The 14,603-nt window shown below is 43.7% G+C and overlaps 1 protein-coding gene across 1 annotated transcript in view; it reads left to right on the forward strand.

Moving 5' to 3' along the window:
- Positions 1–4,010: 4,010 nt before the first annotated feature.
- efna2a (ephrin-A2a) overlaps positions 4,011–14,603 on the forward strand; it is an 88,421-nt gene continuing 77,828 nt past the window's right edge. The window contains exon 1 of the mRNA XM_083791262.1: positions 4,011–4,263. Coding sequence (XP_083647388.1) covers positions 4,118–4,263 — 146 coding nt within the window. The 5' untranslated portion in view covers positions 4,011–4,117. The remainder of the gene's footprint in view (positions 4,264–14,603) is intronic.

Below are 14,603 nucleotides of genomic sequence, written 5' to 3' on the forward strand. Positions count from 1 at the left end.
TAATATAATGAAGTGCAGATCAATTGAGACTTGAAGGCAATAAATAGGCTTTAACTTAATATCAAATCACACATGAGTAGGGTCTACAACGAAGCTGTATTGCATTAATTTATGCGTTCATTTGAGGATAATATCCAATATCCATGCACAATGAAAAGTAAAGTAGGCTAGCCTACTGCTTTTTTAAGTGGTGAGTCGTTGGATAAAAGTTCTTATATGGCAGTCTTCTTTTTTTTAGATGGTAAAACCTCAACATGTGGTTATGCTTCAGAAGTCTATCTATGTAGCTTACATATGAAATATCGTATTTGTATTTCAATGTACTCTAGTCGACTCAATCATCAAACTATGTGACTTGAGTTTTTCTTTTTTTTTTAGGCCAGTTTGCATGTCTTCAGTTTTCAGAGTATGTAGGCCTGCCTAAAACTGTTTAAGTGCCAGGGACGTCATCCCGTATCTAAATCAGCTATGCACTGGATGCCATGCCCGTATAGACGTATTTCACAATTATTATTCTTTTACATTTTTTTTTAAAACGCCCTCTTTTTTTAATAATGGGAGATCTGGCACTCAGAGCCTAAACTGGTGACCACTAGGTGGCACTGAAGGAGTTTTAAATCAAATTAATTTTGATTTCAATAGCATGGGATACTTAAAAATGTAGGCTATTTTTTAAGTGTTTATGCATAGCGGCCTACATTTTATTCTCTATTCTGATGGATGTGCGCTGAACAGCAGTTTGACCTTTGACCGTTTCATTTCACAATCCCAAATTATAGACCTAAACATTAAAAAAATGCATCCCGAGCATGCACTTTTGGACCTTTGTCTTTTGAAAAAAACTATAATTTCCTGATCCAAAATATCTACATTTCTATGTTCAAACTCTGACCCTAATAGGCCATTTCATTCAGGATTCTAAGAGCTGCATGTGTGAGTAGAGTAGCCTAGTATGAAGTGAAGCCATGAGAGATCACAAAGCATCTGGGACCTATTTGCATCAGCAATGTGTTCTAATCAATCCAATACTGGCAAACACTGAGGCCACACACATGCTAGTTTAAGTTACTATAGTATAGTAGGCCTATACCCCAAAGATGACTATTAACTGGACACAGTGTTAGCTGATCAGTCATCACAGATAGAGAAGGCTAAAATCAAGACTTTCATCAGTTTTTTGTTTTGTTTTTATACTTCGAGCTGAGGGGGGTAATTTATTTCTCTAGCCTAAATTTATGTTTCTCCTAAACAGGGTTCAAGTGGAGAACCATTCTCAGACTCATCCATCCAGGATTGAAGGCCCTCTTTAAAGAGTAGACTAGTGCATTCACAGAGATTTAGAATCACTTTGGAAGACTTCAAATATGTCTGCGCTACTTATATAAGATTTAGAATCACTTTTAGGGTGACAGTGGAGGATAAGGCAGAGACTAAGGTGAATGAATGATGCTTTTGGGGGTCCATAGCGGCTCTCTTAAAAAGCCATCAGGAATATCCACCTGTTTACATATGCATGCCTTAGACAGATGTTGAATAATTCATCCTCGAAGGCGGACAACATGCAGCTGTATTTGGGTTATGGGGGTGCGTGGGTTCGCTCCCTGCCTGAATTCATGCAGCCCAAATTATAGGCATTACTTTGCCTGCAGAGCGGGGCGAGCCATCGGAAAACTGGGACACTTTGCATAAAGGACCCGACAGAGAGAGACGTAATGAAAAGGCCAGGGGAATGGATGGAGCCAGCAGAGGTTTGCGTTTGCAGTTTAAAACTGTGACAACAGTACACCACCAGTTGTCTGTCTCTGTGGGGGGAAATAAACCCCCTTAGCATGTGGGAGTTTGTAGTCTATGCACACTAGTCTACGGATCACGGTCTTCTGTCAGACTTGGCTATCCTGGGGGTTTATCTTTATGGCTCCCAGGCCCAAGTTTTAGAGTTAGCGCCTTCTCCACTGTGTGCCCTTTAGACCCAGCCGCCTAATGAATGTTGATGGAAAATGACTCCCACCGCCGTTCCACCGATCCATCAAAAGGCGTCCCCCTCTCCGAGCCAATTCATCAGCGCTGCACCTTTCAAATAGGAAGATCAATTAGATATTTCACTTTATGTAAGGCGCTTCACACTGAGGCTGTGGCGCCACTGCGCCAGTGAATCTCCTTCAGTCAAGTGCTGTAGTGCAGTGGTTCTCAACAAGTGGTCCGGGGACCACCAGTGGTCCTTGAGGGGGTTCCAGGTGTAGCCAGACTAATATCACTGCGTAGATATTAGTCTGGAACTTCGGTGTGGAAGATATATTTCCAAGGGGTGGTTACAAACCACTGGAAGGAGACCCCTGGGAAGACCAAAAATCAGATGGAGGGATTATATCCCCAAGATTGTCTGGTGTCTGATTGTCTGGGGGATCCTCGGGATCCCCCAGAATGAAGTTAGGCCTACTAATGTTTCTCTGGAGAGGGAAGTCTGGAGCTCTCTGGTGGAGCTGTTACCCCTGTGCAGTGTGACCCGACTATGGATAAGCTGTTGAAGATTAATGGATGGATGGTTACACACCATTGAAACCAACATTCCAACATCACAGCAAAACAAAAAGTCTCACTTTGAATAGTGGGCTCTGATTGGTCACCCACAACTTTGGGGTGAACGAAATTGCCAGTGCCAGACCAATCTCACCAGGGATTTATTCCCCCCTGTGGCAGATTTGTCTGGTTTTCAGGCTACCCTCCTATTCTAGGCTGTACCTAGCTACATGATGGAGAGTTGGTAACCAAATGGACCCTTAATATATTTAACTCTTAAGAGTGTAGGCCTACAATGAAATGGTTTCATTTGACACTCAAGAGTTAAATTATTGCATTGCCCTATAGGCTACTTAATTTACAAGAAGTCTACAGCTCCACAATTAGACAATGTAGAATAATTGTTATTTTCTCCTAATGGTATAGCCATGCAGGGAATGTGGACAAAATCTTCTAAGTTTTGGGTCTGAGAGGCTAAATCTCATCAAATGGTGGTCCGTGATTGGTGGCTCAAATGCCAAATAAATAAGCAATGGACCTTGATATATTAAAATGGTTGAAAACCACTGCTGTGTAGTCAGGCCAGAGTCCCCAGAGGTGAGAGAGACAGCACCGTTTATACCCCCGCCCGCACAGAGAGACAGAGGGAGGGAGGGAGAGAAAAGGAGAGAGGGGGAGAGAGAGTCAAGTCAGCGCCGGTTTGCTTTGCACTGACTGGTTCGAGGTGCCGTTACCGGTGAGTGTCGTTGTCGCCGTAGGTGGATGTTATTGAGAGCAGGTGCTAATTGAAAGCCGCGATCAACCCGCGGAAATTAAGTCACATTGGATTTAAGCCAGAGAGAACGGAGAAGACAAAAACTTGGGTCGCTGAGTGAGTGTGAGGAGGATGCTGTGCTGTTCATGTTTCGTTATGCGGTTTGATTAGCCGCCATAAAAAGGTAGCACTGTTTGTCATTTTACTCATTTAGGAATTAATTATCTCGTTTTGGATGTATAGCTTTTCACCGTGGTCCAGGAAGCACCGCGTCAGTCACGGAATGAATAGCCTGGATTTGTTCTTGCGCTGAGACCTGAGCTGAGTGGACAACAAACAAAGCGTGCGCCAGCTGAGTAAAATCAACATCACCGAGCTCGGATTGAATGGATGCCACGGCCGGTTTTTGACAATATTATTAAGCCTGTTGTATAGCTTTAGCTACGATTATCAAACAGTGAAATTGTAGCTAAATGTCAGATGAATTTCGGTGTGTGATCATTAATTCCTTTTCGGAACCAGTCCAGGTGGCGCATCTCAGGGCGCTGCGTAATGGGAGAAAAGTTTCGGACCTTTGCAGAGGAGAGCCGCTAGCAGCAGAACTCATCCGAGCCGCACATAACATGTGAAGCAGAATCGTCGTACCCGCCGCGACCAACAAAGTTTAAAAGTGAAGTTTTGCCATCCAGCATGACTTGAAACACCCCTTGGGTGTCGGAATTCTCATTAAAATTTTGTCCAAACGCAGACGGATATTCCCCATCCAGAGAGGGTTTCCTTGACGTAGGCTATAGGAACAAGCGGTTGAGAGAAAGAAAGCCACATTCCAGAGCGTTGCTCCTGTGGATGTCCTGTATGATGTTGTGCCAGCTCGGTCGGAGGTGCGTGGCGGAGGTGATGATACTGACCCTATTGTCCTGGGTGTCCGTCTGGGCGGAGGAGAAGATCATATTCGACCGACACGCGGTCTACTGGAACAGCTCCAACCCCAAGTGAGTGTTCTACAAGGAGTTATAGATCTATATTTATAGTTTTATATATTTTGCTTGTGTAGTATTGCGTGTGGGTGGGTGGTGAGAGGGGGCTCTGTCTGTCTGTCTGTCTGCCACTTTTGCATGTGTCAAAATAAATGGGCCCTCTGAGAAATACATGACTGCACTGAACCCGTCCCTAACTTTGTAGGCCTGAGCCCGAGCCGCCTGACCTACTAGTCCAGGCTTTTTCATTTCCAATTATCATGGTCATATTCCGTCCTGCACACACTAAAGGCATAGTCCGTCCACACACTAATTCCCCCAATAATTCTCTCCTCCTGGACATGTGCTGGTGTAGCTCCGTTTGGAACCGTTTGTGCTGGTGCTGTGGTGTGAGCACCTATATTGTGATGGAGATGCAATTATCCCCTTTTTTAGAATGAGCGAGCAAGGCGGTCACACACACATTGTGTGTGTATGCGTGTGCGTGTGCCCTTTTTTTTGGTGGGGGGGCATCTCTTTTTGTCTCACAGACAATGAGTGCATCATGCCTACCCTGCTCATCAATGTCTGGAGATTCACACACACGCACACATCTTCTGCAGGGCCTCTCATTGACATGAGGCAGAGCACACACTGGGCCCGTCTGTCTAATGGTTTGTGACAGGCTGGCCGGCTCTCTCTCCATCTCACTCTCTCTGTCTCTCACTTTCCTTCTCACACCCACCCCCCCTCTCTCTCCCCCCTTTCTCTCGTTCTCACCCCTGCTCGTTTTATCCCTCTCGCTCTCCCAGGTAGATAAACGGTGAAAGTGCTCCCTACTCGCTCATAGCTGAATTAACCTGACTAACGGTGCGGTCTCCCTCTACATCAGCCTGTAAATACACACATGAACACATGTGCATGTGCAAAGACCCATCACTTGTGCGAAGACACACACACACACACACACACACACACTCTTTCATGCACGCATGGTCAAAAAACAGACACATAGGTTACATACAGTAGTCACACACAAGCACAAATGCATATGAAAATCATACACGACTCAATCTCCAAAGACAAATGCACTCATGCAAAGACGCACGCAGATGTGCACACCTGCACATGCACTAAACACACATGGTCACAAGCACGTACACACTCGCACTGAGCTAACAGGCCTGTATCTGACTGCATCACTTTTTCACAGAAGGCTTTTGAAATATTTAACAGGCAAGAGGGAACATACTCCCCCCCCCCCTCTCTCTCTTCTGGTTTGCTTCTTCTATCTGTTGCTCTCTCTATATTTATTTCTCTCTCTCTTTTCTCCAGCCAAACACACAGACAGTGCAGAGTCGTGAGAACACACACACACACATCACGGGGTGAATTTAATATATCAGCACTGCGACTGTGTCAGAGTTATACAAACAAGTAGGAGAAGGAGGCATGTGCATCAAAAATGCATTGGCACTAAAGCTATTCCTGACTCTTGAGCTTGAGGACTAGGCTAAGTTTGTTCTCTCTGTGATCTTCCCCGCTGAATGTCTCCAGAGCTGGATAGCTGCTACCAGAGTTTGGCCATTGCAGTGCCTGTTAGCAGCCATAGTGCTGCTCTGTGGTGTACATGAGCTGATTTCTAAAGATATTTTTTGGGGGCTTTTTCTGCCTTTACTCATAGGATGAAAGTAGTCTGACAGGAAATGGGGAGAGAGATGGGGGAAGACACGCGGCAAAGGCCGTCGGGATCGGGAGTTGAACCCGCGGTACGCTGTCAGGCTGGCTCAGCAGCCTAGGTTCCAACTTCCCAGACGGTTGAGCTAACTGCCCGGGCCTACATGAGCTGATTTCTGTTTATCACTGAGCCTCACCACTGCTAGCCACACACAGCACGTTCTACCTGTCATTGCTTTCATTCAGCTTGTGTTTGGAGTTTGCCACGGCTTCTCTCTCTCTCTCTCTCTCTCTCTCTCTCTCTCTCTCTCTCTCTCTCTCTCTCTCTCTCTGTTCATTGTCCATGCGTGTGTGTGTGCATGTCCATTTTTGGAGAGTCAGGAATTTTATGACATTTTTTCATTGTTTGTAATTTCATCCTGTCATTAGATCAACTCCTGTCTTGGCCCATTTCCCGCAGTCTTGTTAGTGAGATCGGGGACTAACCTGTAAGCATAGGTAATTACTTACAATAAATGTAAAGGGTAATTTAATACAGTCCCATATGACTGAAGGCAAACTCTTTCTATCGAGTGCTCTTGTGCTCGCCGGGCCACCTCTCTCCTGACAGATAATAGAAAATGTAGGGGATAATCCAATTCAAGCCACTCCAGCCACTGTTGGTCACGGTGCGGGGAGGGGGCGGGGGGTCGCACTTGCCCAGAATGTTGTCTCTCCCCCTGTTGTGTGGAGATATGCCATCATACAATAACACAGTACCGTAACGTATTATCACATCAGTACTATATCTGGAATTCTCGTATCACGCATGAGTGGTTTATGCTGTACGAAGCAATATAGGATGAACACACACACACACGCACACACAGGGAAGTTAATAGAGGCTAGATTTGGAATAGATGTGTGCACACACACAATTAGCACATCTAGGTTCAAGGTTGTCAGCAATACCAGTTACAGAGTAAAAGGCATGTGAAATTCATTGTGCGTTAAAAACACATGCAACAGCTACAGTCTAGTGTCAGGTAATCTATGTAAAATCGAAGTGCTTAAAACTATAATCTCTAAAACTAAAACTACTGAAAGTGCAAGATCACAGGTGTAAAAATGCAGAAAGCCATTTAATTTGCCTCAGACATATGGCCATATAGTCCAGGCCTTGTAGTGTTCAGTATATTCATATAAGTCTGATGGCGGAAAAGAAGAATCATAGGCTCAGGCCAGGTTTGGAACAGATATAGTTACAGCTACCAACTCACACGCCTACTGTATGTCCAGTTTGCCTACTGTACTGGATGGATAGTGTTTGTACAGCCAACCCTGTTCAGCTCGCTGGCCTGCACAGATTTTACACACACACACACACACACACACACACACACACACACACACACACACACACACACACACACACACACACACGTGCACAAAACTCCCATGGCCCCCACAGTCCCCTATGCCTGTATTATAAAGCTTGCAGGTGAGAGGCTTTGTTCACCCTGCACAGCTAATGTGCTCAGATCAGTGGACCCTTTTTCTCTCTCTCACACACACACACACACACACACACACACACACACACACACACACACACACACACACACACTCACACTCACACTCACACTCACACTCACACTCACACACACATGCTCTATTAATATACTTATGAGGACATAAGCATTTTAAGACAGCAAGTTAACCCATTTATACCTGATTCAAATACGTTGCTGTCAGGAAGAAACCAACTAACTCCATTTTGGACGTTTTTAATTTTCCTGTATAAATCAGTGCTATTGAACACCCTTTACGCATGAAAAGTGCAGATTTACAAGCTCACAATGCATCATGTTTTGTGAGGCATTGTAAACTTGTAGATCTGTGCAAGTATACATCAGGCATAGGGTTAAATACCATGAATCTTTTCCAAATTAGCCCAAATGAAAATAAATAACTATAAAACAACCAATTATCTTGCAAGGACCAGGAAAACGTTCCTCCTTTGTCCATTTGTTAAATACTATACTTGTGGGGACTGGGGACATTTGGCCCTCACAAGTAGTGTAATAGAAGTACACACATACACTGTACACACACACAAGCCCAGATGCTGGCTCCACGGTCCAGAAGGAACACCTTATCTAATCCCATGCTTTATCCCTCAAAAGACTCTTTTTCTTCTCCATCCATCCTCTCTCCTCCTGTTCATCTTCCTGTCTTTGAGGAACTTGGTGTCAAGTGACACTTGCTGATGGTTGGTGACACTCACTCTCTGGGACAGAATCTTTCTCCTCCTCTGACACACAGACGCACGCACGCACGCACACACACTCACACACACGCACACACACTGCATGATCACGTATATCTGTACACCAGCACTTATACTGTACATTCAAGATGTGCATGCACACTGTATACATAGCAGACATACTATACAAACATGAATACAAATTAACACACACAAAGAATGCAAACCACACACATGCATAAATCCACATTCACACAGTGGTTGTCCTGTCTAGGGATCCATACCGAGAACCGTGCCAGTTTGGTACCGATTCCTGATTAGTCAGAATTTAAATGCCAATAAGCTCTAGGACAGAGAGTGCTGCTATATTTGAAAGTCAATATATTCTAACAAAGTATTTAACAAACAGGCTTTACTGGGGCTGGCCACTCCATATGAACTGATGGCAAGGTATATTTGAAGATTAGTTTCTATTTTCCATTTGAGAAAAGGACAGCATCCATGATTGACGAACTAGTGGCTGTCCCTTGAGTCCCAGTTCATTCACAGTATCGCAAACGTATGACAGTACAAATGAGAAGATCATAGTAGACTCTCACAAACTGGTGTTTTCTGTTTATTGAGTAATTATTGTTACTCTTCTTCTTATACTTCTAATTCTATGAAGGAAAGTTGCAACTAAGCTGTATTGGTGTCTATAGCAACAAATCGATTGTGGGCATCCCATAATAGTGTTGTGTTGTGTTGTGTTATGTGGCTATTACAACTGCTGGGTTGTATGTTGCCATAATATGAAACAACCAGTTACATTAAATACATCAGAGTGGTAGATTTCAATAAAGGGAGTATTTTCAAATGATCATCTGATTATTATTTAAAAAAAATATGCGATTTTGTAACCAATTCTTTCACCCAGTGTCAATATCTAATGTAATCCTGGGCTCTACACTCCTTCCGCCAACCTGGGGAGAGCAACGGACTGACCTCAAGCTTCCTTCTATGCATTCAAGCCGCTTCTTTTCACCCAAGCCACTTCTTTTCACCGACCCGCATGAAGGGAACACATTATTCCAACCAGTACCTTCCCCCTCCATCAAGCGCCCTGGCTGGCCAGGGGGAGGCAGTTTAGAGACCAGGATTACTGCGTGTTTCTTTTGTTTTTTTTGTGGCTTTTGCCTTTATTTCATATTTTTTATGGAGGGACAGACAGTAGGCTGACAGGAAATGGGGAGAGAGATGGGGGGATGACATGCAGTAAGGGCCGTCGGGATCGGGAGTCGAACCCGCGGCACACTGCCAGACTGGATTACCAGCCAAGGTGCCTGGACCACTGAGCCACGGCCCAGGCCATTACTGCATGTTTTTTGCCTAACCTAGAGCACACGGGGAGAACATGCAGGCCCTTTCATAACTGATTTTAATAACATAACATACATATTTGACAGATTTATTAAATGTATTTTAATTGTAGAACAAGCACACATTAGGCAATTCAGTCACAACCCAGAACCACACAGTTGGCATTTATAGTAAATGATTTCAGAATGGGGATTCCATGGACTAGTGATCTCACAGAAACTTGTGTGATCAAACTTTCTAACTACCCTAACAAAAGTAGAATTTCACTTAATCATATATTGGTAATCTACCATCATATTTCTTTTCACAGACCAGAGGATGTGATGAATAAATTATACGAAAAAGTGATGCCTCATTCATACAGGTTGATGCCTTCGTGGTAAAAAGTGGATGTACTCAAACAAAAATAAAATAAATATATATTATATATATATATCATGATGATATCATGATATCATGATAATTGTATTTATACTGCTTTTATATATATATATATATATATATATATATATATATATATATATAAAAGCAGTATCAATACAATTATCATGATACCCATCTGTAGTCCTGTGGATATGTGGTCTCTTAACACTCCCAGCTCTGCTACACCCACATGCATGTGCGCTCGCACACACACACACACACACAAAATCACAAAGATTTGCATCCAATTTACATGTAGCCTTGCTGTCGCCCCCGTGCAGTTACTGACAGTTTGTCAGACTCAAACCTGCCCCTAGGTTATATCTTTCTCCCACTATACCCTCCCTCACTATGCCTATCTTTTCCACAATGATTTCCTTTTCTCCTATCCCTTTTCTGTTGCTCACTATTATTTCCTTTGCTCCGGGTTAGCATTTCTCGAAGTAACTAAGTCTAAGTAGCTTTGTCTCCAGCACGCATTCCCTCTGGCAGAAACTACATTACAGACCATATTGTACCAGATCCATCAGTGTGTTGTAGTAGGTCAGTGTCAGAAGACTTGAACATCTTCTGCTTACAGTTAATAAAGCTCATTGAACACCAGTTACTTTACACATCAGAACTACATTTAAAATGTTTTGTGCCTTTCTTTGTCTTTCTATTTGCCCTCCTGATAAATCCTGTTCTCAACTGCCCGTAGAAAGAGCACAGTAGTCTGTTAACTTTGGTAACATCCTGGCATAAGCCTGAGTAATGAGATATAAAATGTTTACTGACTTTACCCCATTGTTTAATTACCAGTGCTGGGAAGCAGCCTGACAAAATAGGAGAGTATATTATTAAATAACTTATATTTACTGCGTACTGAGCTACTGCTGCCACTGCTGCTGATGTTGCATCGGCTGCTACCTGCCTCTAATTAGGTTTGTTGATGATAATGACTGTGGCTTATGATGGCAATGATGATGATGTAAGGACTTCGAAACAATTCGCAGGGCTCCCAAGAGCAGTTGTTTTAATGGGGGAAGTGAGAGAGATAAATAGAGAGGAACCGACAGATTAAGAGAGAAACAAGACAGCGAATGCAATGAGTTATACAGAAGGAGGTAAGGCTGGAAGGAAGAAAGGACAAAGGAAAGATAGAGATCGGGAAAAGAAGAAGATACAAAAATAATCTAAAACAACACGATTTCAAATAGGGGGGGGGGGGGGAGAAAACCTAAGCAAAAGTGGAGAGAAACTAAGCCGACAATATGAAAGATACCACAAGAATTACTCTCACAGTAGTTACAGTAGTTACATTGACACTCAGGATTTTGCAGTGCAGGGCTGCACTCTAATGCAGGAGGGAAAATTGGCATTGTCATTCCCGCTCCATTACGGGTTTCGGCTCCCTTCTAATGCATCTACCCTGCTCAGGTCCTGTGTGCTGATTGAGTTAATTGAATGTGAAAATAAGGAGTCTTTTCAGAGCCTTTTTGACTGGCAATCTGATGGCACCCCATGCCTTCCTCCACTCGTCATATAGAACTGCTGCACATACTGCTATCTACCTACAGCTCTCACTGGAGAGACGGAGTGGGGACAGGAGAGAGAAAGAGGGAGCGAAGTGAAAGGGGGGGGGAGGGGGGGGGGGGTTGTACAGCAAGGATTAGAGGCACAAAGAACATGAATATGAAGCAGGACAAAGAGATCAGTGTATTACAGGCACAGAGAAGAGGCCTCTGGCCTTTATTTCAGAGCAAGATGGCAGAAGTGTGTGAAGAAAAGGGAGTTAGAAGAGGGCTCAGGGTGCATAGGAAAGGAGGTGAAAGGCAAATGAAGGGATAGAGAGGTAGGTCTTGTGAGAGATGGGGGTGGGGGTGGGTAAAGAGTGAAGGATGAGAGAAAGGTTACTTTGTGACTTTTGAGTCAGATAGCCATGCACAAGCATAGTGGGGGAGAGTGCAGTTGTGAGCGCACAGTCGGATGGTACCCAGCATGTGGATGTTGGCAGCCTGGTATAACAGCAGAAACACTGGCCTTTACCACCCGAGCATGGCTCAGTGTTAAAGATGCCCTCTGGCGCACATAGCTTTTTAGAATGCGAGGAGTTGGCATGTAAATAGAGTCAGAAGATGTAGAGAAGTTGGCGGGAAGCTTGATGGCGACAGGATGGTGTGCGATGTGCGTGCATGGATGGGTTGGTGGATGGAGGGGACGGGTGAGGGGGGTGTTTTGCTGTTGTTTGCTTTCCGCTTGGCTTGGCCGCATCACAGGTGAGACCAGCGGCTATGAAAGATTTATCGGCCGACCCCCTGGATACACAAGTTTTGACGTTGCTGACTTTGTCGTGGGGGTCTTTGTGCAACATTGACGAGTGCTTGGCACTTTGGGATACTTTCTCCCTGTGACACCATACAATCACACACAACAATTCCTGGCTGGCTGTTGTTTGTGTACACATGCACTTTCACAGTTATATTTGTATGTATGGTATGCAAGTGTGCTTTTCAGAAATTAGAAGTTTTCATCTTTGTTTTCTTTTCATCTTCATCCAAAATATCCCCTGTGGGTTTGGGGCAGGCAGGACCAGGAAAGGAAACAAAGAGAAACCCAGAATGAGGTGTTTGCATCCTAATCCATCAGGCAAGACAGTGCGGAATCGTGTAATTCCCAACCAGCTTCTGTATTATCTTATCCAGATCGTGTGTGTGTGTGTGTGTGTGTGTGTGTGTGTGTGTGTGTGTGTGTGTGTGTGTGTGTGTGTGTGTGTGTGTGTGTGTGTGTGTGTGTGTGTGTGTGTGTGTGTGTGTGTGTGTGTGTGTGTGTGTGTGTGTGTGTGTGTGTGTGTGTGTGTGTGCGTGCGTGCGTGCGCAACAATCCTCTTCATTTTAGACTATGCTAATGACACATAATACGGCCAAACTAGCAGATGTTGCACCGTTCTCATCATTCTTGCCATTAGTTAATTACGATCTGTGCTAAAACGCTGGCTAACTAGTAAACCCAACTCCATCTTTATGCATATATTTCTGTTTTGCTTTGTAGAATAATCAACCACCTGATAGCACAGACTGACCGCTGATCTAACACTCCTCTGCCCTGAGACCATGACGGAGTACAGGAGATGATTATTGATGATGAAGAGGACGATAATAATAAGCATGATGAAGATAATGATAGTAACTAGGGATGTCCCGATCACGCTTTTTAGATTTTGAGTATCTGCCGATACCGATTTTACCCGATCCAATATTTATATTTTATAGAACACGTTCATGCCATATCACAATAGTACAATATCACAAATCACAGACAATTTCCAATCTAACATGATATGGATATAATATTGATACCATCGATGTCCCGATCACGTTTTGTGACTCCTGATCCCATTCCGATCATTTTAAAATGACCCGATCGGCCCCCGATTTCCGATCAACCGATCCGATCGGTTGACAACCCTAATAGTAACAGAGGATAGGAGCACAGGAGAGGACAACAATGTGGAAGGTGATGATGATGGACCACAGGACGTGAAGATGAAGATGTTGATACTGGTGTGGAAGAGAGAGGTGATGATAATGAAGACTATAGATGAATGGCAAGAATGAAGACGAAGGCTGTGATGATGATGATGCTGTGGCTGCTAATAATAATAGTGATATAATAGCACAGGAGATGAAGATCACAATAATGCTATAGAAGATGGTTTATGGTGACGATGAATATAAGGATTATAGTCATAGAAGGTAGGAGCACAGGAGATGATGATGATGGAAATGAACTGAAGTAATGAAGATAATGGTGATAGTAATAGAGGGTAGGAGCCTAGAAGATAAAGATGATGATGATAATGATGTGGAAGAGAGGTGATTATGTAGCCTCGGAAACCAAGACGTCTTTATTTCCAGGGAGAAAAAGAAAAAAAGTCTGGTCCGAGTCCACTTCAATTCGGCATAGAGTAGCGCAAACGTCGATCACTCTCTGCTGATTTCTGATCGCCTGCACCTTTGTTAAATTGATGCACACACTCACACCCGTACACACACACACACTCCTCTCTCTCTCTGTCGCTTAAATTAATTAGTCTCATGTCCAGCAGCTGCGCACAGTTTCTCCCGGCGGATCCTGCCGGGAGCTGCCTATGCCATAGAAAGCATAGGTGAGTTCCAGGCTAGTGATTATGAGGATGACAATGAAGCTAAGGGCAATCGTGATGACATGTGATGGTGAAGGCAACATTGGCGATGATGATGGCAAATGATAAAGGACAATATCATGTTAGTAACAAAGGCAAAGACATGTTTTGTTTAGCACAAGACTCAGATTTGATGACTCCCGGGACCCCAACTAGTGAAAATAGCAGATCTTCAAGTTCCATATCTGCTATTTAAAATGTTAAAAAAGGTGATATTTTATTTTGATTAATTCCTTTGATATCTTAATTCTTTCTGCGTAGAAACGAAAAAATCAAAAGTTACTCGCAACTCATAAATATACACCTGTGGCCCACAAATGGGCCTGACCCACTGCTTTTAAGAGGCAAAGTGTAACGATCGAGGCAGAGCGTATGTTGATTTCAAATGTTTGTCTGTTTTACTCACTCTTGGGAGTGTGCCATTTCTCTCTCTCTCTGTGTGGGTGTTTACGCTTACGGTACCTCTCGTGTGTGTGTGTGTGTGTG

Source organism: Protomyctophum parallelum (assembly GCF_964188405.1).
Source record: "Protomyctophum parallelum genome assembly, chromosome: 20".
NCBI classification, from domain to species: Eukaryota; Metazoa; Chordata; class Actinopteri; order Myctophiformes; family Myctophidae; genus Protomyctophum; species Protomyctophum parallelum.